At 37.9% G+C, this 25940-nt stretch overlaps 1 protein-coding gene across 2 annotated transcripts; it reads left to right on the top strand.

Moving 5' to 3' along the window:
* The first annotated feature begins 2357 nt into the window (after positions 1-2357).
* Positions 2358-25082, top strand: GUF1 (GTP binding elongation factor GUF1). Of its 2 annotated transcripts, XM_052780148.1 has the most exons (18): positions 2358-2736; positions 3817-3928; positions 5505-5653; positions 5867-5947; positions 7661-7738; positions 10853-10936; positions 11432-11496; positions 12497-12700; positions 13154-13198; positions 14287-14426; positions 15728-15851; positions 16212-16344; positions 17865-18008; positions 19022-19155; positions 20673-20774; positions 22773-22892; positions 23710-23746; positions 24731-25082. In XM_052780148.1, exons 1-18 carry the CDS (start codon positions 2599-2601, stop codon positions 24866-24868), a joined length of 2028 nt encoding a protein of 675 aa, XP_052636108.1. In that variant the 5' UTR covers positions 2358-2598; the 3' UTR covers positions 24869-25082. The 2 variants fall into 2 exon arrangements, with proteins under 2 accessions (XP_052636108.1, XP_052636110.1); XM_052780150.1 differs by lacking the exon at positions 13154-13198.
* Positions 25083-25940: the final 858 nt, after the last annotated feature.

The following is a 25940-nucleotide window of genomic DNA, read 5'->3' as shown; positions in this document are numbered from 1 at the left end:
TGTCATTTTTACTGTGCTCCATCTATCCTGGCTTACTTTCACCAGTCTGAACTTATAGTTAATGTATTGTATTCACATGACTAGGAGTCATATTTGAAACGCAGTTCCATTCCTGCTTTTCTTCATTTATTTCAGAACTCTGAAACACGTAGACCTGCCAATAGTTTAACATTAAGGACTGATGTCTCCCCGCACGGACCAGCACTCACTCCACAGGTGTCCACTCCATGCCAACAGGACAAGTGCCAGCACGAAGAGGCAGCTCATAAGCTCATTCAGTAACTACCCCGGCACACCTCCTCGAGTCCTGGCTGTATTTGGCCAGCTTGGTGTGCAAGTGGTGCAAATACAAGCCTTGGCGCTCTAAGGAGTAGATATGGAGTGCAAGTGCAACCTTTAGTCATGCTATTTGGTTTGTAGTAACTTCTGCTTTCGCAGGTATTTTTGTGACTATGCGGTTTTGTGCATGTCGTTACACATAACGAACAACATGTGTTGCTAGCGCGAATGTGTGATTTAGCTACCTCTGCAGTTGCTTTTTTGGAATTGCTCAGATGTGGAATCTATATACCTTGCTCAGTGGTGGTGATATTTGAAGATAGTCTGTGAAGAATATTAGTTTAATTCCTGCTAATCGAGCACCCTCTTGGATTTGTTGGTTGGTATTTTTGTCTCTTGGGACAGTGAAGACAATATCTATTTAGGAATTATAGGATTGCTATGTATTTATTTACATTCTCTGTTATTGCACATGGGTAAGCCAATACCTATAATGCATCAAACTTAATCTGTGTGTAGCAGGAACGATGTTTTCCTCCAAACATGGCCGCTATACTATTATGTATGCTCTGGATCACGACTTTGGATTCATGGATCCTGTCACACTCATTCTCCACTCAAGAACATACTTCTCTTTCCCTATATATTTTCATGAATTTGCTGAAGGACTCTCTTTGCCCGTTACTACCCAAATTCAATGTGATCAGCACAGCACAGTGAACTATGCTAGCAAATTCACTACTGCACGCTCCCAAGCCAGTATATGCAGAACTCTTGCACCCTCTGCACTACATATCAGATACTTTTATGCAGCCTTTTGAAACCAAATCGTTGTAACTTAAAAAGGAGTATGAATTTTATATTGATATCCTGAAATTAAATCTCCGTTAAATGGTTTCACCCTCAAATTATACTCCCTCTTGCTTTATTTAGCACATCTCTAGATTGTGAATCTGATAAAAATATATTTTCTTAGCTAAGTGGTCTGCTGGCATTTCTGAAATATTTTATGTAGCTACAGCTGAAATCCTGATTAGACTGAGCAACTGAGAAATATAAAGCCAATACATATAAACTGAGCAGCGGCCCTACACCTGCATGTTCTCCCATGTCTGTGAAACCTTAATGCAAAATTGTGAAGTAAGGAAAAAACAGAGGAACATGCAGGCAGTAATAAAGCTAAACTAGGAAAAATACAAGCTAGAAAAATACCTGGAACAGACAATGCCAACCCACGAAGACTTTGATAAAGAGTAACACACGCAAAACATAGCTGAGAACATGACGACATTCCTCTGCTTCTAGAATTTTACAAAGCACAACAGCGAAGGCCAGAACAGCCATGTGCTGGCAAAGCAGCAGACACGTAAGGCAACAGATCCCTCTGTAATGCCAGGAAACAAGTATTTCAAGACAACAGCATTCTATGCCTTGCAGCAGCACTGAGATTTTGCAATCACAAACGAAGCTGTTCTTGTGAGCAATTTCTTACCAAAAAAAAAAGTTCCAAAACCTTGTAAAACTTGTAAAAATAGTTGGTGCTCTCCACAAATAATTAATGGTGCCTAGAAAAAAATACACAGGCAAGATGTCCCAGACACCGTTGTTGCTAGGCCACCACATAACAGCAACGGGACCAAACTGCTGCCTTGGTTTTGGTTTTTGGACAAACGGCCAAGGGGGAAGCCCTGCGGAAGCTCTCCTCTGAGACTTCTGCGCACTACGAGGCCGATGGAGGAGGCCCTGCGGGCACAGCTCAGACCCCGACGAGAACCCCTCCCGGCCGGGTCCTCAGCCGGGCCCACCGCCCCGGCGGGGAGCCGACACCGAAGGTGCGGACACCAGCCACACACCAGCAGGCGAAGGCGCGGCCCGGCAGGCCGCAGGCCCCGAACACCCACAGCCTCCTGCGGCGAGGCTGGAAATTGGTTCCCGAGGCACACCGCAACCACCGGGCTGCCAAGCCGCCGGCCAGCGGCGCGAGAGAGGCGGGGCGGGAGAGCGGAGCACGGCGGCATCCGGACCGCCCTCACGGGAGAGAGCAGGCGGAGCTCCGACCACTTCCGCCGCCGCCGGGAAGCGTTTCCGGCGCGTGAGGCGCCGCGTTCGGCGGGGCGACCGTTTAGTGTTCGCCTCGTGCCGTGGAACTCGCCCTCCTCCCGCGCGTGGGGCAGGTTGCTAGGCGACGCCGGAAGGGCACGGGCACGGGCGCCGTTGGGGCCGGGCCGAGGGTAGCGGAGCGTCGGCGGGCTGCGATGGAGGCGGGGGCTGCCGAGCGCCCCTCGGCGCTGTGAGGCCGTGAGCCCAGCCCCGAGCGCCATGGCCCTCGCCGGCAGGACGGCGGCGTGGTGGGCCCGGCTGCGCAGCCCCTGCCCCGCTGCTGCCCCGCTCTGCCTTCCGTCCTGGCTGCCGGCGGGGCCCGTGGCGTGCGAGCGGCTGTACAGCTCCCGCGGCAAGGTGAGTCCGCGGGGCGGCTGCCCGGGAGGGGTGGGGGTGCGGGGAGTCGTTTGGGCTGCCCGAAGCTGGCCTGCAGCGGGTCCCCAAAGGCAAGGCGGCGGTCCTGCGTGTAGAAGGTGGCCTTTCCCGATAGGCGATGTCGTCCTGGAGAAGCCGTTTCCCGCTGCGGGGGCGTTTGCGTCCTCTGGGCAGTAGGAGGACTTGCCGTTGCGAGCCGAGGCATGCTGCTTGCAAGGGACACGCCAGATAATGCTGCTTAATGCTGTGTCTTGAGGCTAGCAAAGAGCTCCGGGCTTGCTTGCTTCTCTGCCTGGCCCGGAGCTGCCATGCGTAGCCTGTGTGAGAGAGAGGAGCTTTGTGTATCTCTAAAATGGGCGACCAGAGTTTTTCAGTAAAGTGTTAACTGACTGCTACGAGGGGCCTCCTGGGTCTTGATGCTGGAAGCTTTGAAAAGCAAAGAAGTCGCTTTTCTTTAATGTGTCGTATTAATTGGAAAGAGCAGGAATAACACAAAGAAAAGTTTTTTAGTGTTGGACCTTTATGTGTGCAAACCAAGAAAGTCAGGCTGGTTTTCTGCTTTTTTTTTTTTTTTTTTTTTTAATTTAGCCAAGATAACTGTTATCTGTAGCTTCCTTTTCCACAAAGTCTGCTTGCTCCTTATGACGAGGTCACTGCTACCTGAGCCGCTAGGTAACGTCACTGTATTCTTATCATGCTTGTGAAGAATGATGTCCTTAGTGGTCCCTTGAATCCAGTTTTTCTTAATCCCTAAGTTTAGTATTTTAACAAACTTGAAACCATTTTAAGTTTTCCAACTCCCTGTATGCATAGGAATGTAGTACCTTTCACGATGCTTTCCAGCATACATACTGATTATTCAGAGTAATAATAAATATATATGTATGTATGACTAAAATGAAATGCTAGCATTTTAAACACTGATGACAATTTAAGTTTTTGTATCTCTGTTCAACCTATGCCTCTTCTAGAGAAGAGAGTTAATTCTTTTTTTAAAGGCCAAGTCAGATTGTACATAGAGACTGTAACCATGGTATATGAAAATGAATTTCTGTTTTTCAGGAAAAATTAGATATGTTGATGTATCCTGTTGAAAGCATTAGAAACTTCAGTATTATAGCTCACGTAGATCATGGCAAAAGCACGCTAGCAGACAGATTGTTGGAAATTACAGGTAAGTGTTCTCATTTTATGCTACCTTTTCTTGACATGTAAGATGGTGTGTAAGTTTCTGTAGCTTTGATTATTACTAAAATTTCTAATATCTTTGGTCTTCTAGTGCCAGATTGCTTGTGCTTTTAGGCTGCCAGTTGTGTGGTGTTACAGATGTGAATATGATATACTTTCTTTCTGGTTGAGATCTGCCTGCCAGTAGGGGTAAGGAAGTGTGTAATTCACTCAAGGAAGTATGTATTTCGGAAGGAGACTGAAAAGGAGTGTACCTCCTTGTTCAAGATGCTAATCCTGTAATTCCTGACCAATTGTCCATTAGACTGGTACACAGCAAGTTTATGATGTTTACTGCCAGTGTTTGGGGTGGACAGAATGGAACTGTCATGACCTAGGAGTTCTGGACAGAGTAGTTTTCAAAAGTGTTACTGAAACAGGGAGGAACTTCAGCTGCCTGTACTTAGATGAAAGTAATGATATGTCCTCTTGTGAGCAAACCATGAAGAGCTGGCTTTCATGGTGGTGAAGCTCACTGGTACTGAAGCTGATATGATGCTGCGTAGTAACTTGTAGAAAGGTACAGCCCTATGTTGGTTTAGACTTAGTGTGTAGAATAACTGCTAGTAATTAAGTGTAAAATCCATGGATTCTCAGCTGCTATATGGACTTGCTTTTTCCTTTACTCTGAGTATTGGTGAAGTTGTGTTACTTTCATCTTCAGAGGTATTTATTTTGTCCTCATCAGAGTGCTTCTTGGACTTCAGTGTTTTTCTCTGTTATTGTTGAGCATAAGGAAAACTATCCCCCTTTTAAAGTGAAAGTGAGAAACAGAAGTGCTAAGGGATCTTTGTAACTGTAAGTTACTCTGAAACTAGGCTTTCCTTAGAAGAGAGAGGCAGAGGTTGCCTTAGACAGTTCTCTAAGGTAAGCTGTTAAGCAATTGCTGTATCTCCCAAGAGGAGACTAATTTCAGGGCAGAGCTTAAATTAGCTACTCGGATATACTCTTTAGGAAGAGTCTTGATTTTCTCATTTAAGGGATGAGCAAAACAAAACTTGGGAAAGAAGCTTTTGATCAAAGTTATTCTTTATGATTAGCTCCTATATGTCACAGTGGGCAATTTTACCTGATGCCTGTGATAGAATGGGGTTTTGAATTCAGGTCTGTCAAGCTCTATGATAATGCTCCTTTTGCACTTGAGACTGGCAGTGGTTGGAGCTGTGGGCCATGGAGCTCCTCTCAAGTGATAGGAGGTGAAGTTTCTTTAAACATCAAAATTATTTAGCACTGAATGGAATCATTGCTACTTCTTAATATCTGGCTTAGACTTACGTGATGTTTTGTATCCTGCTTATTCAGTATTTTATATAACTTCATATGTAAAAATTTATTTAACAAATGTTAAGACTTGAAGCATAATTTTATTTTTAAATTAAAATCTAAGTTTAGTTTAATCAGATGGAAAAGCTTCGTTTGCAGCTGCAAGTCCCATGTTCTCTTGGTTAATGGCATTTTCAAGAATTATTTATTTTGGGAGCTAATGTTCTAAATGAGATAATAAAACTGTTTTTTTATCTTAGGAACAATTGCTAAAACTGACCGTAATAAACAAGTGCTGGATAAACTGCAAGTGGAACGTGAAAGAGGAATTACAGTTAAAGCACAGTCTGCATCAATCTTTTACAATCATGAAGGAGTAAACTACCTCTTAAATCTTATTGACACGCCAGTAAGTTAAGTATAAACAATGTTTAAATCGCACAAAGCTAAATGTCTTTATATTTAAAAGTAGGAGATTTCTAGCTTCTTGTGTTTATTCAATTTCTTTTTTTTTTTTTCTAAGAATTGTGAACATATGTACAAATGAAAACATCATAATATAGAAATCTTTGCAAAAGACTCTAGAAATACCTGAAATTGTAAACATTTATTTTCTCCACAGGGCCACGTAGATTTCAGCTATGAAGTATCACGATCACTGTCTGCCTGTCAAGGTGTCATACTTGTAGTGGATGCAAATGAGGTGGAGTTCTTAATTCTTGTTTTCTACTTGGAATTTCAGCAATTTCTTTAATCTGCATTGTTTTGTGTTTTTGATCATCTGTAATACAAACTGATACTGGCAACATTAAAGGCAAAGGACACTATAAGCCAAATGTGAATAAATTTATTCTGGAAACTTGAGAAGTTTTATATTCACTGGATTAATGGGTTCTTGACTGATCTTTCAGGAGAAGCAGGAGGGTGAGGGAGTAAAATGTTTGTAAGGTGATACTCTCATAAATTTACAAAGTCTATACTAGGAGCGAAGTGAAATTAGAGATCTTAGTTGTACTTTTATTTGTACAGTGCTAGAAACATTTTAAAGAATCAGTTAACAGATGAATATGAGGATTATGGGATCATGATTTTAAATATGGACACATTCTCACAAAGTATTTTGATAACTTTCTCTATGGCATATTTATTATTGGATTGTACAAGGGTCAAATGAATACTACTTTTTTCCTTGTTATATGAAAAAAAACCCAAAACCCTAACAAGTAACTACCTTTCAATGCTTATGAACACTTGCTCCTTCCTAGCTTGATGGGCAAGTGGACTTCTTAAGTAAGCTTTGGTAATAAATACGTTTTCTAAATGTGCTGATGTTTTTATATTTATTGTGTATATATTTTTAATGTTATATTTAAATATTATGTGATTGTTTGGTATTCAGTATTTGCCTTTAAGTCAGAATGCTTACACACTCAACTTTTTCATTATAATTGCTAATGTTTCTTCTGCCAGCCTGAATTCCGGAAATAACTTTAAAGGTTTAGGTCTTCCATTCTTTGCATTCTATATATTTTTTTCTTCTTTTTTTTTGGGGGGGGGGGGGGGTGTTTAATAAATGTTCTTTGCTTCTTCTTTACATTGCCTAAAGAGTTAGGCCCATATATCCATAGTGAATATCCCCATAGAAGTAATTTTCCACTTGATCTGTTGTAAACAAAGGGGAAGACAAGAAGTAACTTCTTTTTTTTTTTTTCCTTCTCTTCCCCCTCATCCCCCCTTCTGCTCTCTCCTGTCCAATTGCGATATTAGGCTTTATACTCTTATTCATTAGCATCTCTATCTCTTTGTTTTCCCTTATCTGGTACTTGGATCTGGAAGGTAATCTTCCTTTTTTTCTAATGAGAGCTGTTCTTTTTCCATCCTTTTGAAAGAAATGTGAGGTACAAACCTTATAATCTGTTTTCTGTTTTGAAAATAACTGTAAGGTAAGTTGAAGGTATGTTCCTGCCCTATGGAGTAACTACAGTCTTATTACCATGATAAACATCCCTTTTTCTTTGTCTTAGTCCATTTCTGAATAGTTTGTTGTGGACAAAGCATCTGTTTTTTGAGGTACCTGTTATGATCTTTGCTATTCAGAAATAAATAACAAAAATATGTACTTGGTGCATAATGTATGCATAATACTGTGCTATCTATAAATAAATCCATGTAAGTGATCACACAAAGCATTATTAGTTCATTTACTTATATTCAGATTACAAGAAATGATAATTAGGAATGTGGTTTTCTTTCTCAGCAATGTGTATAATCAATAACCTTTACTTATTTTCCATCCCCCACATGGAGGAGTGGCTAGACTAGCGAAGTAATCTGTATAGTATGCATAAAAAAAAACCCCGAACCACCAAAACTCAGGAAGATTCCATGTTAAACTTTTTTATTGCTTATTTTCTAGGGTATTCAGGCTCAGACAGTGGCAAACTTCTATCTTGCTTTTGAAGCACAACTTGCAATAATTCCTGTCATAAATAAGGTAATAAAGGTTTTAGAGTTTCATATTAAGTAGTTGGGTTGTTTAAATGTTTAGAAGATTGGTAAGAAAAGTATTCTCAAATAGAAGTATATAATGAAAAAATAACTAGAATGTAATAACTGTGTATTTGCTGTTTAATATTTTACAGTCATTGCTGGAAACTTCAGTTTTTATTTCATAAAATACATGTAGAAGCATTTTACAAGCAGCACTGAAAAAATATTGGAGTCTGTATGGTAAATAAAGATCAGAAGCATTGTGTAAATTGTATCTTGATAAGGAAATCTGAACCAGTTATCGTTGGCAAACAAATAAGCTTGATGCAAACAAGGGCTATGGTATGAAGAACAACTGACCACTTAGGTAATATTCAGTACTGTGTATTTTATCCAAATGAGAACAAGCTGAAGCTGTGGCATTCCAAGGTTTCAGATTGTCTCGATGTTAAATACAGGTGAGAATGTTTAGCTGGTGTGGGCATTTGGGCATGAATGGCCAGAAAAGTGCAGATTAACCTACATGTGGTCTGCCATGCTCCAAGCGGGCTGGTTGTGATGCGGCCTTTGTACAGCCCCCATAATCCAAGGGGAAATGGTTAGTGGCCTGCTACACCACTTAGACACACATAAGTCTATGGGCCCAGATTGGATCTACCCAAGGGTATTGAGGGAGCTGGCAGAAGTGTTCACCAAGCCATTTTCCATCATTTATCAGCAGTCCTGGCTAATGGGGGAGGTCCTAGTTGACTGGAGGTTAGCAAATATGATGCCCATCTACAAGAAGGGCCAAAAGGAGGATCCAGGGAACTACAGGCCTGTCAGTCTGACCTTGGTGCCAGGGAATGTTATGGAGCAGATCATCCTGAGTGCCATCACACGGCATGTACAGCACAACCAGGGCATCATGCCCAGTCAGCATGGGTTTATGAAAGGCAGGTCCTGCTTGACTAACCTGATCTCTTTCTATGACAAGGTGATCCACTTAGTGAATGAGGGGAAGGCTGTGGATGTTGTCTACCTAGGCTTTAGTAAAGCCTTTGACACTGTTTGCCACAGCATTTTGCTGGAGAAACTGGCTGCTCGTGGCTTGGATGTGCATATTCTTCGCTGGGTAAAAAACTGGCTGGATGGCTGAGCCCAGAGGGTTGTGGTGAATGGAGTTAAATCTGGTTGGCAGCCAGTCACAAGTGGTGTTCCCCAGGACTCAGTATTGGGGTCAGTTCTGTTTAATATCTTTATCAATGATCTGGACAAGGGGATCTAGTGCACCCTCAGTAAGTTTGCAGCTGACACCAAGTTGGGCAGGAGTGTTGATGTGCTCGAGGGTAGGGAGGCTCTACAGAGGGATCTGGACAGGCTGGATCAATGGGCTGAGGGCAATTGTACGAGGTTCAACAAGGCCAAGTGCTGGGTCCTGCACTGGGGTCACAACAACCCCATGCAGCGCTACAGGCTTGGGGAAGAGTGGCTGGAAAGCTGCCTGGCAGAAGAAGACCTGGGGGTGCGGGTCGACAGCCGGCTGAACATAAGCCAGCAGTGTGCGCAGCTGGCCAAGGCGGCCAACAGCACCCTGGCCTGTATCAGAAATAGAGTGGCCAGCAGGAGCAGGGAAGTGATCGTCCCCCTGTACTCGGCACTGGTGAGGCCGCATCTCCAATAGTGTGTTCAGTTTTGGCCCCTCACTACAAGACAGACGTTGAGGTGCTGGAGTATGTCCAAAGAAGGGCAACCAAGTTGGTGAAGGGTCTAGAGCACAAGTCTTATGAGGAGCAGCTGAGGGAACTGGGGTTGTTTAGTCTGGAGAGAAGGAGGCTGAGGGGAGACCTTATCGCTCTCTACAACTACCTGAAAGGAGGTTGTAGCGAGGTGGGTGTTGGTCTCTTCTCCCAAGTAACAAGCAGTAGAACAAGAGTAAATGGCCTCAGGTTGCACCAGGGGAGGTTTTGACTGGATATTAGGAAAAATTTCTTTACTGAAACGGTTATCAAGCATTGGAACAGGCTGCCCAGGGAAGTGGTTGAGTCACCATCCCTGGAGGTATTTAAAAGACATGTAGATGTGGTGTTCAGGGACATTGTTCAGTGGTGGACTTGGCAGTGTTAGGTTTATGGTTGGACTTGATGATCTTAAGGATCTTTTCCAATCTAAATGATTCTATGATTCTACTAATCCTGCTTTTTGACAGATTTTTAGCAGCTGGGGTTTTCAAATTGGAAATGACAGATGAGAGCAATTTAGAAGGCTGTCAGTGTGACCTTAGGTTGTCTTCTATTTGTACGTATACACTCGCCTTAGTGATGTATAACTTGTGTAATTTCTGTGTCACTTCTTAGTTGACTCTTTAACCTGAGAACACTTAAGACTCCTATCTGTGGATAGGACGGTGTGTGGATAGGAAGGACTTAAATAATTTGGGATATATGTAACAATCCTGTAGCCTATCATAATTTAAATGTGCCAGTTTATGAACATTGGAATTCCTTCCATTTAAAATATTTTTTTTTTCTGGTGAATCTTTGAGTGGCTTTTTACAGAAATAACTTGAAAGGTTCTTGCTATGATAATCCATATATTCCTCCATGTGCTTTAGTGTTTTGGTTTTTTTTTCTTTTTGTTAATGATTACAGAGGAGATTACATGAGTAGCAGCTTGATATTTAAAAAGTGTAGTCTTACTTTTAAATGAAATCCAAATGTTGTGGTTTATACGATTTTTGTGGGCTGTATGATTGGAATCACAAGATTAGTTATTGCTTAGCTTAAATTAATTGCTTTTTGTAGATGTATATTGTACTTAATGTTTGATCCTATAAACAGTATAGGTAACACTTATGCTTTCAAATTACTTTGTAAAATAAAGATTTTTACCAGCTCTTGGACAAAGGTGTTTTGCCTAATGAAACAAAAAGTAGTCTAGTTACAGAGGGGATCCTTCCTGAAGTCAAGCAAGGAAGAATTTTTCTAAAATGAATCTTGATAAAGATCTTTTCCTGAAGACATCCAGTATTTACTCAGAAATACATAAAGGTTCTTTGACTTGTATATTTGGAAGCTACAGTGCTGGATCACATGGAAGATGTGGTTGCCTGTATATTTAGCAGTTTGTTGTTTTTCAGATTGACTTGAAGAATGCAGACCCTGAAAGAGTTGAAAAACAAATTGAGAAGCTGTTTGATATCCCTATAGATGAATGTGTAAGGGTAAGATCTCTTACAGTTTTATAACATGGCTGATTGTATAACTATATGTACTTCTTAGCTAATGAAAGACATGTACACGTAGTAAAGCAACAGGGTGTCATCTGTCTGCCTGTCTTTGTCTGACATACATTTATTTCTTTAAAGATTGTCTCCTGGAAAACAAGAGTGGAGAACATACTTGTTGGTTAAAAATTCTGGTATGTCTTGATGAATGACATCAGATACATTTAAAATTATTTCTCATGGTGGGTCCATAAATTGTTTTCATTTTTATCCTAACAACAATTGCCATTCAGGAGAGAAAAAAAAGTTACAGAATAATTTATAATCAAATAAGCATTTCATAGTAATAGCATTCTAAAGTGTTCTTCAGTGTGCTTTTATGGGTAGTAATATCTGTGGCCACCAAAACTGTCTAAGTAAACGTGACGCTATTTAATAGATACTGAATGAGTGTATATGCATGTCTTATAACGTTGTTGGACTTTTTTTTAGATTTCTGCTAAACAAGGAACAAATGTTGAAAAAGTTCTTCAAAAGGTCATTGAGAAGATTCCTCCGTAAGTCTGTATTTTGATTATGAACCATTGTAAAGTTAATTAGGAAACCATGAGTTGCATGTACATGGCAGTAGTTTTGCACTTAATATTCATCTGATTTAAAGTCAATACTTTAGGAAGAGATGTGAGAGAAATCTAATGTTGGAGCTGATTAAGTCAGTTTCAAATTGCAAATCAGAAAAAATGACACCAGAGTTGAGATGCCTTTTAAAAAATGAATGTGTGAATATCAGTAGACCTTATTCTTAAAAAGTGGGAGAGGAAAATTGATTCAGTCTGAAATGAAAGATGAGAGGTAAGCCACTAAAGGTGATACTTATGACTGTTTATACAGCTTCCATGAAACTCAGTGTTTGAGGATGTGTGCTGTTACTCCTTTCAAACATTGCATTGTTAAAATGATAAAGGTAATTGAAATCTGTGTGTTTAGAGTTTCATATCCTGAACACAACCTTTAAAATAGACTTTTATATAAGAACTTGATGACAAAGCTGCTAAATTACAGTTGTTTCAATCAGCATATTGCATTTCATTCTTTTTTCCTACTATTAGCTAATAATTGTAGTCCTCATATTAGTTAATAATTATAGCTAAAAAAATCCACAATGAAAATCCGAGATCAGGTTTCGATGAAAGATGGCAAAACCAAAATATCAGTGGACTTCTTGTTTTTAAACTCAGCTCTTGGAATGTAACTGTTGAATTTTTGTTGTCCCCCATAATACGATATTTTAAGCATCAGTTTCACCTGTTGTGAAATGGGTATGATGGATATGCATTTGTTTTTGTTCTGTTTGTACTGCTATTGCACATGGGGGAAATAAAATGTAAAGATTTGCTGCATAATACATAGTGAAACACTGAAATTATGTCTGGTATGTATTTACTGAAAATTACTCAGTTGTTTTATCTATATTAATATGAAAGCTTTGGGGAGGGGATGCTTGCTCATTCAATATTGAACACTGCTTAATATTTTGTTTTAAATTTTTTGTGACAGACCCCAATGTAATACTGCTGATCCATTGAAAGCCTTAGTGTTTGACTCCACCTTTGATCACTACCGAGGCGTCATAGCTAACATCGCACTCTTTGGTGGGGAGATTGAGAAAGGGCATAAAATTGTGTCTGCACACACAAAGAAAAGATACGAAGTTAATGAAGTTGGAATTCTGACTCCAAATGAACAGCCAACGCATAAGCTGTAAGTAAAAATTTCTTACAGTGGAACAAATCATAAATTGGTATAAGATACAAAATCCTGCATTTCTGTTTGATTTTTGCTTTGAATGGTAAAGGCTGGGAGATGTCTGGGTTTTTTGTTCTTGTTCTTTGGTGGTGGTTTTTTTTATGATTATTGTTTGTAATTTAATGCTTGCTGTCAGTCTCTTTCATTTTGGGCATGCTGAGGCAGAAGCTTTTGGGGACTGCTTTTTGGGCAGTGCTAGGGGGAAGAAGCCATTCTATCATCTATAGTACATGGAACATCTGGACAGCTAGGTTTTTTTTTTAAGACTAGCATTTGATACTCTTATTCAGCTGTCCAATTTATTTCTAGGAACTACCTTGTTTGAGAGTGGAAGGGAATGGGGCTTCATCTTAGTTATTGCTGCAGCATATTTTGAGGGTGAAAACTTAAAATCCATGAATTCAACAGCTTCCAGAAACTGGCTCCTCATGGCAGCAGTGGGAAGAAAATCAGGTACTTAGAATTAGTGGAGAAGCTTTATCAGTTTGCATCCAAGTATGTATGTGTTAATGACTTTCCTGGGAGATTCTCAGTGAGATTACGTTATTGTGTGTGGTGGGTTGAACCCAGCCAGCAACTAAGCACCCAACCAGCCACTTGCTTACTCCCTCAGCCCCAGTGGGATGGGGGAGAGTATTGGAAGAGCAAAAGTGAGGAAAGACTCCTGGGTTCAGGTAAAGACAGTTTAATAAGTGAAGGAAAAAGAAAAGAAATAAAAAGTGATGCAAAGGCAATCAATTACTCACCACCTCCCACAAGCAGACTGATGCCCTGCTAGTCTACAAGTAACAGCCACCTTGGAAAGACTACACTGCTTGTTTTTTATTGCCAAGCGTGATGTTATGTGGCATGGAATGTCCCTTTGGTCAGTTCAGGTACTCTGTGGCTTTGCCACCTCCCAGCCTCTTGCCAAGCTCTAGCCTATTTGCTGCGAGAGCAGAGTAAGAAACAGAGAAAGCATTCACATTGTGCAAGCACTATTCAGCGATAGCTAAAACTTTGGTATGTTATCAACACTGTTTTAGTTATGAATGTAAAATGCAGCACCATATGGGGCTGCTAGGAAGAAAGTTAACTCCATTTCAGCCAAAACTAGTACACTGTGTTTTAGTCTATCAGCCATGGGTTCCTCTTCTAACGGCATTATGTGCTGATGGAAGGCATTTGTCTTTTGTTGTTTCTGCCACTTAGTGTATGAGGCTTGCTGTGCTGGCAGCTGGGAACTGTTCTGGTTCTGTCTTAGATGCCTAAGAACTTCCCTCTAGCTACAGCCTTCAAACTGGGAGTAGCACAGAATTCAAAATCCAGAACTATAAATGTACTGTTTAACTGTAACAGAAATAGAGCTACTTGAGTCAACAGATCGCTTGTCCCTTGAGACAAAGCTCACAACTCAGAGGAGAAACAACTTAAACCTGGCTTATGGGCTTTTAGGTGGGGTGATTTATTTGCATTTCTGATTGAGCTAAGTCAAGTGGGAAGAATAGTGGAAATACTGATAATGCCAAGAAGCATGTCCATATAATGCCAATTTTATTTAGATATGCTGGACAGGTGGGCTACCTGATTGCTGGAATGAAAGAAGTAACAGAAGCCCAAATAGGAGACACACTGTTTTTGTATAAGCAGCCAGTGGAGCCTTTGCCTGGCTTTAAGTCAGCGAAGCCAATGGTTTTTGCAGGTGAGGAGTAAACTGATATGAAGTGGAATTACTTCTTTCTAGTAACAAGAGTAAGAGAGCTATTGGAGCTTTTAAAAGAATATATGTGTATATTAAGAGTTGTGAGGATTAGAATTTTAGCAAAGTTAAGCTAAGAGGTGTGTCATTTATATAGCTTCGTGTAATTTTCCCTGTGACTTAACAGACAGGATTAATAATAGTTGCAGACTGGTTTTATATAAATACAAGACTAAAATGTATTTTTAGCCATGATTATTATTATTATTATTATTTAGCCATTATTATCAATAGCTTCTAATGCCAGTAAACTCTTGATAGCTTGAAAAGGGTTGAGGCTTTAAAAAACTAAGTCCATTTTTGGTAATTCTTCACCTAGATAATCAGGTTTTCATAATTATTGTGACTTTTTTTTTCTTTTAAAAATTAGCAGCTGTTTCTTTTCCATTAAACATGGTAAACTGCCAAAGCTAATATTCGGAATGATTCTGTAAAATACTTGACTTTTTAAGCTTATATAGTTCTATTGAGCTGTTTCCACCAGCTTCAGTAACTACTACAAATACTATGGAAGATGGCTTTAGAAAGAACTAAATTCTGGAAATCACTTTTTAGACTTGTGAGGGTATGTGTAAAACTCACTTGAACTGTCTTGTGGAGATTAGGTGGTCTGTCAGTGAATGTAGAAAAGTGTAATCCTGTAAATAATGTTTTTTATATGCACATGTGTTGCTTCTTGGTGTAGAGCAATGAACATTTTCTGAACACATGGTCATGTGAAAAGTGATACAGTAGAATCTATTTCAGGTAGTAATTATACAGAGAGCTGCTTTTATTAGTTTCAAAAAATATAGAAACATTTGCAACTTTGTTAGATGTGGCACTTTTTTTTTTTTTTTTGCTGTTCATTCTTATCTTTGAAGGAACATCTCAGTGAAATTTGCTTATTCAGTTATGCTTAAGCTGTATGTTTACACCCAAGCCCTGCAAAACAGTGGTTTTACTCAATTGTGCATCTTCCACAGCTGTGAAGAATTAGATGAGTACAGTATCCCTACCATTATGGTTTGAATGTTAATTCCTGCTTTTATGAGATAATCTAGAACATTATTACATTTTAACTAATTGGGGGGGAGGGAGAAAAAAAAATTCCTTACATTGTTTTTCACATTTTAAAGTTGGAACAGAAAGTAAGCTATTTCTGATTTTACTACTGTGTTCACTGTAAGAGGCATATTTGAAAGCCAAGTACACACTAGATAAAGCTCTCTATCACATAAGTTCTATCTAATACGTTTTGACAGGAATGTATCCTGTAGACCAAACAGAATATAATAATCTCAAAAGTGCTTTGGAAAGGCTGACATTGAATGACTCCAGTGTAACTGTTCATCGTGACAGTAGCCTTGCCTTAGGAGCTGGATGGAGGTGAGGCTTTTATACTGCTTTCATTTTTGGAATGGTTCGTAAATTGAGAATGCAAGTTTAAGTTAGGTGAAGGTCAAATTAAAATTAATTCAAGATCAGGAGCTTTAATTCAAATTAATGATAGGTAAAGATCAAAAGCATTCTTATGTTCTGTACTTGTGCAGAGTATGCAATTTGTTGTGATTGATAGTTTTTGTTCTCAAAGACTCATACTACTCAACTGTAGGATCATTTTGAGATTGTTTGCTGTGCCTGATACTGCCAGACTAGCAGTGTAAACATGCTGGGGGGGCGGAACCAACACTGTGAAATTCCAGGGGATATAAAAATACTTTCACCAACAGGATATTTTTTTCCCAGGTTGGGTTTCCTTGGTCTTTTACATATGGAAGTTTTTAATCAACGTTTGGAGCAAGAGTATAACATGTCTGTTATTTTGACTGCACCTACGGTTCCATATAAAGCTATTCTTTCCTCAGCAAAGTTGATAAAGGTATGTTAAATTTATTACAGCTTTATATAAATAGCAGCTTAACAGCCTCCTATAATAAACATGTACACTTTTTTTTTTAATGTAGACTTTATTTTATGGCAAACATTAGAAACACCAATATTTAACTTAAAACTTTTTTTAATTGATTTTTTTTTTGTAAGAATGTTAACTTTCCTTCCTCTTTCCACTTCAAGCACTCTCTTTTTACGCCTTATACCTGCCCTTGATATAAATGGGAAGAAAGGACACATTTCTTGCTGTATTCTTTTAAGTGCACACTGTCTGGACCGAGTTTAAAGCAGGTGAAATAATCATCCAGGTTTTATCAGTCAGAAAACATTAACGTTTTTAGGAATAGCTTGTAATGCTACTGTAGACTGGCAGGGGCTGGTGAAGACAAGTAAGTTTTTGATCACAGTGAAATAGCCATGTGCAAACTTCATTGAACTGGGTGCAAAAAAATTACTGTGCTTGATTTTGGGAGAGAGAGGTGGACTTAACGAACACCTGCTGAAAGGAGGCTGCAAATAGGCTGGCTCATTATTATCCAACATGTACCTCTAAACATGACAGAAAATCTGTAAATTCGAAACAGCTTCTATAAGAAAGGTTGCTGTACTTGCAAGGTGTAAGGCATAGACCCTTTTTCTCTCCAGTTGTTTTGGTTTCTTCCTTAGGCAGTGTAGCAGCAATGAATGAAGTAGTTGACACCTTTGGTGCATAAGTGATTCTGGATTGCTGATGTGGGACGCTGTTTTCAAACAGTGCTGAAAGTTAGGTCATTGTTCAAGGACACTGCCTTGTCAGTGGAAGTGATATAATCACTTGCTTTGGTGCGTGGAGGAGGTTGTATGTACATAAGAAGCATGACCCTCCTTTTATCCTTACTTCAGAAGGATAACTCCAGCCCCTATCGGGATGTTGGACTACAAGAAATAGGTAATGAAAGCACTTGCACAGGAATGGAAAACTTAATTTCTAAGCCCACTTCAGCCTGTAAGGGAGCCTGAACCCAAAGTCCTATTTAGAGAAGAATGTCTGCATCACCAAACTGCAGAATACTTGGAGCAGGTCTTTTCTTGAAGCTGTGTCATACCTCACAGGATCAGGATGGAGTAAGAAGAAAGATCCTTGCTCTACAGGCAAGAGAGAGGTGGAAAGATGGACAGAAAGGCTTTTTTATTTCTGTGGATAACTCTAGGTTGTAGTCCTTGTTCTAAGCAATTCTTCTGTTTAAAATTCACTGGATAAAATGCTTAAAAACTCATTTTCCTAGTGAAAGTAATTTCTATAATCCTTCTATATAATAATATTTAAAGATATGCTGATGAGGGACTTCTGTATGCGATGTTGAAATCTCTTAAAATTGTGCGTGGTATAAATTTGGGTTGCATAATTCACATGTGTTTCCAAGCAATTGAAACATTTTTTAGCATTTTTTCAGTGCTGTTTTTGTCTCCTTCAGTGTTCAGTCTACTTATTTCAAGATCACAGTATCTGTTTTATTTGTTTGTTTTCAGGAGTATGGTAAAGCAGAGATTACTATTATTAACCCTGCTCAGTTTCCTGATAAACTTTCAGTATCTGAATATTTAGAGCCAACTGTTCTTGGTACTATTGTAACACCTCATGAATATATTGGGAAAATAATCGCTTTGTGTCAGGTTGGTATATAGTTTTAGTTTTGTCATTTGCATTTCTTAAGCTCACCATATCATAATTAAAGTGAAGATACTAGATATTCGTACTTAAATAATATCTTTGACAGTAATAATTAAAGTATTTTTTATTTCAAGAATATTTAAACTTTAAGTGTAAAATTTCTTCTGAACTACAAAATCCGTATAGTGAAAGTTAGTGATGAAGCTCAGTGACGGTAAAGTACTTAGTCAAGCATCCTGCACTAGACAAATTCATAGCTACTTCTGTTTTCCTGAAAGAATGGAATCTGCAGCAGGGGAATAAGATCTATTGGTCTTTAGAAGTATATTCATGGAAATACAGCTTCTGTCAATACTTTACTGAGGCTTCATATATGTTTTCAGTACTTCACTGGAGTACATTTATGATAGTGGTGGCCAAACACATTTCCCCAAGTGTATTTGGAATAATTTTAACTAAAAATGTTTTAACTGTTACACGTATTGAATTTGTATAATTTCTTACAATATTTTTCTTAGCTTTTAACTTTTCAAAATACATAATACACAAGAGTACAGTACTTGTATGTCCATACAGTGAAGTATAAGATCCATTAAAAAGAATTCCTAAAATAACTTTGAAGAACACCCTCCTGGCAGGAAAGAAGATGAGCCTGTGAGTCCTACTGTGTAGTACTCCAATGTATGTGAAAATCTAACTTCAGTGAGATTTTATTGACAAATAATTATACATTTAAAAGGCAGCAGTAAGCAGAAGCTGTTAAGGATTTCAGAAATTCAGGTTTTAGAGAGGGTAGACTTGAATAATTTGTCCAGTTAAGTTACAACGACTTCACTTATGATGGTGCTGCAATTTGTTCTGGGACTTTAGCAAACTACCAATAAGAAAGTTACTTTGGGGCTTGAAGTATGGGAGTTCTCTTGTGTAACTGGATAGCTGTTTATTTTAATTTGCTTTGTATTTATTTTTAGAAAACTTCTGTTAAGGGGAACTGAAACAATTTTTATTTGTCTAGGATCGTAGGGCAGTCCAGAAGGATATGTTGTACATTGATGAACGCAGGGTTATGCTAAAATACCTCTTTCCACTGAATGAAATTGTGGTGGATTTTTATGATGCTCTTAAGTCTCTGTCTTCTGGTTATGCAAGGTAACTACCTCCTTTGTACCTGCTTCACCTTGCCCCCACCCTGCACCCTGAGGAGGGGGCGGGGGGGGGGGACAAAAAAAGATCTGAGGAGAAGATATGGAAGGGCACAAGTGAAGAATATTCTTTTATGATGATGCTGCAAATCAAGTCTTACTTCACCTTTAATGAATTAGACTCACTGTGAAAATTGATGGAAATACATCTGAAAAACACTAGAAGTGCATCACTACCTAATATTAATTTTCTTTGGTGATACATGTATTTTTCAGGTGTGACATATGAAGTGGCACTCGGTCATCTAGATGAGTCAGATCTAGATGGTTCTTACTTGTCTGAAGTGACAATGGGCATTTTCTATCAAAGGAATCACTGAAAATTTACTTCTTACTGTATTGTCTCTTGGTGGAAAAGGGAAAATAACCAAATACTGATTCTATAGCTAGTAAAAAGAATCAATTAACTATATTTAAAATGACACTTACTTTACTTACATGCTTTATTATTGGAGTAAAGTAAATCATCTGTATTTTGAGACAAAATGTTCTGCTGTGGGTAGTTTCTATAAATTCAGAGGCTAGAACAATGCTGGGTTTCCTTTGATACAGGCGTGATTGCAAACAATGTTGCCTTGTCTTATTTCTTGATTTTTATTTCCTGATTGACTCCCTCATGTTGCTTGTGTGTTTATGCTCTCAATAATCATACTTCTGTTATATGGTTCTATTCATACAACTATGGTTTATCTAAGCCAATTAAGACAGAATTACTTTCAAATACTCTCAAAGGATTTTTTTTCCCCCTTTGTTCTGGTATTTCAGATCTGACCAGGTTAGTGGTATTAGCATTCTCCACATTTATACTTACATACAAGATATGTATCTATATCTATCAATATATATGTAAAAAATACATATATATTTGCATCTCTTCCATTTTAAGAACTTTTGCAAACTGACACACAGACAACAAGGCCCATACCTACCAAAGGAGAAATAGGGTTTGGAAACAAAGAGGAAAACTTCATTGTCAGAGAGAATGGTAATAGGGATCATATAAGAAGTCTGTCAAATGAGAGGATGGACAGAAAACAATCCAGTGTTAGTGTTTGATTTGTGTGACATCAAGGATGTTTACTGTTCAAAAGCTGTGTTGAAGGGTTCTGTTGCCTGGAGCTTTAAGGAACTTCCAGCTGATAGAAAAGAAGTGTTTGAATAAACACTTTAAGAGATTGTAGCAAGAATGTAGATTTTTGATTGATTTAACTTTGCTCAGTAGCTGGAAGACAGGATGATGTCTTCTGCTGCCTTGGAGATGAGATTCATCTGCAGTAAATTTCTAGTCCAGTCTTGCATAAGGGAGACGTACTGAGAGACTTTTAAAAACTGTGCTCCTATTTTAATACAAAGTGTGAGTGTTTTATTAAGAAATGTGTCTAAAACTTAAAATTTATGGAACAGAGAATGCAGAATATAATTTTTTACAAAATCATCAATAACTTTTAAACTCCTTTTGTTTAGTTTTGATTATGAAGATGCAGGATACCAGGCAGCAGACCTTATCAAAATGGATATTCTTCTAAATGGAAATCCAGTTGAAGAACTGTCAACGATCATACACAAGTAGGTTGACTGGATTCTCTGCTCCAAAGAAATAAGACTTCCTACTAATATACAATGAAAACATATATATGTATCACTAATGTATGACAAATATGTATGAAAAGAGCATTGAGGATTTCACCACATCACCACTTTTGGAGATGATCTGAAAAAGAGAGGCACTTAAGTGCTAGACACACTTTTGTGGTAATGTAGGGCAGAGGGCAGAAGGAAATGCAAAATGCCTATCTTTTAAGAAGCTGGAAAAATTTAAGTACAGACCAGTCTAGGAGAGGCTACATGAATCGTTTATGGCACTTATTATTTAATCCTGAAAAACTGGAAAAAAATTTGATTTTATGCTCCCAATAATTCCTGTTCTATGGAAGTTTGTTGTTATCTTGTCTCCAGCCAGAGCACCAGGAGTAAGTAAATATTTACTGGATATAATTAACTCAATTTTTTTGCTAAAATGATTCAGTTTCCCTAAGTTTCTCAGGAATTACTGTTTTGCTGGTGAGAATAATGTCTTCATGTTTCCAGCCTCTCCCCTTGCTTTCTTCCTACAAAGTCTTTATAAGGCTCCCTTCTGTAACTTCAGCATCCCTTTCTAGTAATCCTGAGGTCAACTTTTTCAGGGTTTGGTTTGGTTTTGTTTTGGGGTTTTTTTTGTCCTTCTTAAAATACTAATTTGTAGTTGCTAAAAATTTGTATATTTTCATATTTTTTACATAACTGCAATCCTGAAATCCATGGAATTCCTTAACTTCAGAAGGTCAACATAGGAAAATAAAACCATTACTTTGTTCAGAAAGATCATGGGCTGGAGTGGAGCAACTCTCTCTTATACATGTGCTACTTAATGCGTTCTTCATAAATATGCAGTGTTTAGCAGTCTACCTGCATCTGTTTGAAAAGATGCAAAATGGAGTGGCCAGCCTTGCAAAAGTTAGTTATTGCTTTAACATGTGTTTCTTGATCAGTTTAGCTTACACTCCTGAACTGTTTTGCTCAATAAAGCTGATGATAGCCTTTCTTTTAGCTTTAGATTACAAATTATTTTTTAACTTGTAGTCAGAATTCATTCTGCTCCTGCTTCAGTTATTCTCAGCGTCCTCTCACTGTAAATAGACTACATCTGTCTATATAAAAAGAATTATGCTGAATTACATTTACAGAGAAAGAATTACCAAGATTACTGTAAGTTCAGTATTAAACTAGCTGTTATTATTTGTCCTAATTATACAAATAAATATCTGTATCTTCTAAAACTGTAATGCTTAATGAACATTACTTAAGTACTTAATGCTTAAACTGTTTGCTTTATACAGGTAGCAAGGAGTCACATTGTTGAAAATAGTTGTACATGTTTTCATGTAGCAGCTGTATGTTGCTAAAAAATATATGCTAAATATGGATGTGTTTAGAGAGAAGAGACCCATTTGTTTCCAATGGCTTATGAAAGTATCTGTTCAGTAGCTTTTTCAGACCTCCTGTCATTTTCTCTTTCCAAAACCTTGAAGCATATGCAGATGCTGAATATAGTTGGATAATTTTTATTAGCAGATGACAGGAGTACATTAAAATGTTTTGGGTTTTTTTTTTCTTATTATATAAAAACAGATGTTTTAAAAATATTTCTGTAATATGTAGATCTTTCGACCTTTCGGGCCTACAATCAATGAAAATCCTCCTTAACCTTCTAGTTTAAAATTGCATTTGAAGCTGTGACAGTATTCAAAATGGCTTCAGTGTGATAGATAAGCAGGGTGTTTATTATAAATATTTTAAATCTATTTGAAGACCTTCTGTTAATGCAATCTTACCACCCGTTTCATACAAACAGGTGATATAGAGAGACCACTCATTAGATGTAAAATTATGATCTGATCAGCTTATCTTTTGAGTTAAAAAGAGGAAAACCTCTACTAAAATCCATTTAAACAGTTTGGTCTATGGATATATTTTTGGGGTTGTATTAACTCTTTCTGAAAACAACTGGTGACTTTCTTTTTTTAGTGATAAGGCATATGCTACTGGTAAATTCCTGTGTGAACGTTTAAAAGATGCTATACCTAGACAGTTGTTTGAAATAGCCATCCAGGCTGCTATTGGCAAGAAAATCATTGCAAGAGAAACGTAAGTGAAGCCCTTCTGTTCCTGCTCTTGTATGTGTTACTGGACCTCTTGGGGGGTGGGGAGGGAAGAAACACCAAACGTTTGAGCTGTTACTATGACTAAGGACTTTGTATAAATTTAATTGAAAAAAAGTTTTTATTTTACATTGCTTATGGTCATCATTGCATTTAGTGGGTAGAGTATAACTTGCAACACCCATGTGTCCACTTCCTCTTTGGCGGTGGAAAAAGTTTCTTACTGCTGAAAAAAATTAGCTAGTTGTGGAATAGTTTAATCTCTGGGAGAGTCAGCAAAAAAAAGAACTGAAGTGTGCTGTTCCAAAGGAAGTATGTTGCAAGCTGAACACACAACTATTTCTTAGCAGCACTCACTTCTTTTAGAGCAAACCATTTCCTTGATGTTGTGTTTCTTGTCACGTTTTTGCTGCTGCTGTTTAAATAGGATTTAAATTGTGGTAAAAGAATTAAAGGTAGGGATCTAAGCAGAGGTGCTGTAAGAATTTGTGTGTACATATCTATATACACACACATATGTAACACTGTGAATCATAGCAGAAATCCTAGATAAAAAGGAAAGATTGTAATTTTTATGTAATATTATACACCTTAAGGGGTATTTCTAGAACTGAGAAATGTGAATTAAGACTTCTGTTTAGAGCTTCATCTTCTGTATACAAAATATGAAAATGTCATGATTCCAATCCATCTTACAAAACTAGTGGAAAAAAAATGCTTAGCATTTTGACAACTCGGTATTTAGCTTCACATACAGGAGATGTTCTAATGTGTTAATGTATATATTGTACTCTATTTTACAGGCTGAAAGCTTACAGAAAAAATGTTGTGGCAAAATGTGTAGGTATTTTTTTCATTTTTTGAAATGAAACGCAGCAAGGACATGTTCTGCTTGTGCTCCTGAATGTCAGCGGAGTATTAACAGATACTTTTAAGCTTTTATTTTAAAATTCAACTCATGTAACCTCTAGTTGCAGCTTGCAGCAAGAGTGGATCAGAAAAAGTAATGGCTTTTTCAAAATTACACACTTAGAGTGAACTCGGCAGAGCGTGTCTGTGATCACTCCTGTCTCCTCACCATTTTCTAATGGTTGTAGATATATAAGTGTGTGTGTGCGTGTACACAAACATATGTGTAACTTTACATTTCTTAAATTATGTTTTTCAGGTGATTTAAGAAACTGTAAAAGTGCTTCTTTAGAGACTTGATTGTGATTAGACTTTTACTTGGGTTTTCAGTAATGTGTCATGATAAGGCCTTAAATATGCAATAGTTGCCTATCAACATGACTTGACAAAGCTATAGAAAAGTGTGATGCCTCTTACTTGTCTTATATGTAGCTCTCTGAAGCAAACATGTTGGAAAAAATTAAAGTGTCCCTTTCTCACAACTATTATAGAATTCTTCTGCTAGGTACATATGTGGGATGGTGTTTGTTCAACATTGTACTAAGGGTTCAGTTAATTTATCTAGATGTAAGCACCTAGTGCTAGTCAAGATGCCACAGCGTATCTGAGCTGGCATCCTGCTGCTATTCCAAAGGGATTTAGATATCCTCCTATAGGTTGTGTCTAATGTTAGCCAGGCTTATGTGAATGTATATATTTAGGTAACTGAATTCAACCCTCAGTTGTCCAAATGAACATGCTTACTTGCTCCCTTGTTAATTAGTAGCCTTTTGGCATAACCATTTGGAGTATAAAATAATCTTTTGTCCTAATATAACTAGCATTTCTAACTATTTTTAAGCCCATGAGTTTAGTGTTGCTGAAATGTACTGTAGTTGCATTTAAGCTTACTAAAACATCTTTTCCTTTTCATAGTATGGTGGAGACATTACAAGAAGAATGAAGCTTTTAAAGAGGCAGGCAGAAGGGAAGAAGTTGATGAGAAAAATTGGCAATGTGGAAGTACCAAGAGATGCCTTTATACGTGTTTTAAAGAGACAAACTGACAAATAGAGATCAGTGATGTGCAGTTGATTATTCTCTCAACTTTTTGTAGACTGTAGCATAATGAGCTAATGTATAATTTATCACTGTGAGAGGGAACATATTTGAGTTTAAGTGGTGTAAATTAAATATATGTGGGAACATAAATTGAAAGGACTATGTACTTAAAATGTACAGATACTTGTAGATTATTATGAAATTAAAGTTATTTTGCTTGACTGAATCTAAAAGATTTCATTGTATTGTTTTTCATTGTATTTCATTGTTTTCATACTTTTAACACTTAAAATTTAACATAATTATGTTTTATTTTTGCATTGCAAGTCTTTGTATGAGGTATGTATAGACAAACAGCGCTGTTTTTTTTTCTTAAAAAAAAAACCAAAACCCCAAAGTTTGCCAAAAAAAATTTCAAGCTACTTCCTGTTTTACTTTCTAAAGTTGCTGTTGTCAGGAAATCATGATGATACTGGGACATCGCATCAGGAAAAACTAATGACTTTTTTTTAATGTACCACACTATTTATTTTAAACTTGTTAAAGTGTGTCAGTTTACCATTAATATAGCCTAGCTATGCTAATCTCCAAAGAAAGAGTAAGTTTTAATATATTAAAACACAAGATATAACTGCTCCACCAAAAAGACCAATTCAAGTATCTCTATCACTATTATTCCTCCCCTAAAAAAGCTATCAGGAATGCTATCTTTAAAGATAGCTTTTAAGAAAGTACAGATATCTTTAAGAAAGCACAGATTTAGCATGTATTGCTCCGAGCAAAGGAACTAAAGCAAGATTCCTGGCCACCTCCCCTTAAAAGTTAGAAAAAAGTTTAACAACAGAAACAAACTGGAGAACAACTGAAGACTATGAAATGGCCTTCACAGAAGTTCTAGTAGTTATGAAGGGAAAAGAGATACTAATTCTGTGGTCTCCCATGTCTTGACAGAACACAAAAAAGGGCTTTAGTTGGTAAGGTTGCCAAGAGAGGCAGATGACTGAAAGGTGCTCTGTAATAAAGAATAAAAATGAGTTGTTGCAAGGAAGAAAAAGCTTTTAGAAGTAGAAGGATATAAGCACTA

Source organism: Harpia harpyja, chromosome 2, assembly GCF_026419915.1.
Source record: "Harpia harpyja isolate bHarHar1 chromosome 2, bHarHar1 primary haplotype, whole genome shotgun sequence".
Lineage (NCBI taxonomy): Eukaryota > Metazoa > Chordata > Aves > Accipitriformes > Accipitridae > Harpia > Harpia harpyja.
Note: the sequence above shows the minus strand (reverse complement) of the source record. Positions and strands in the feature narration are given on the sequence as shown.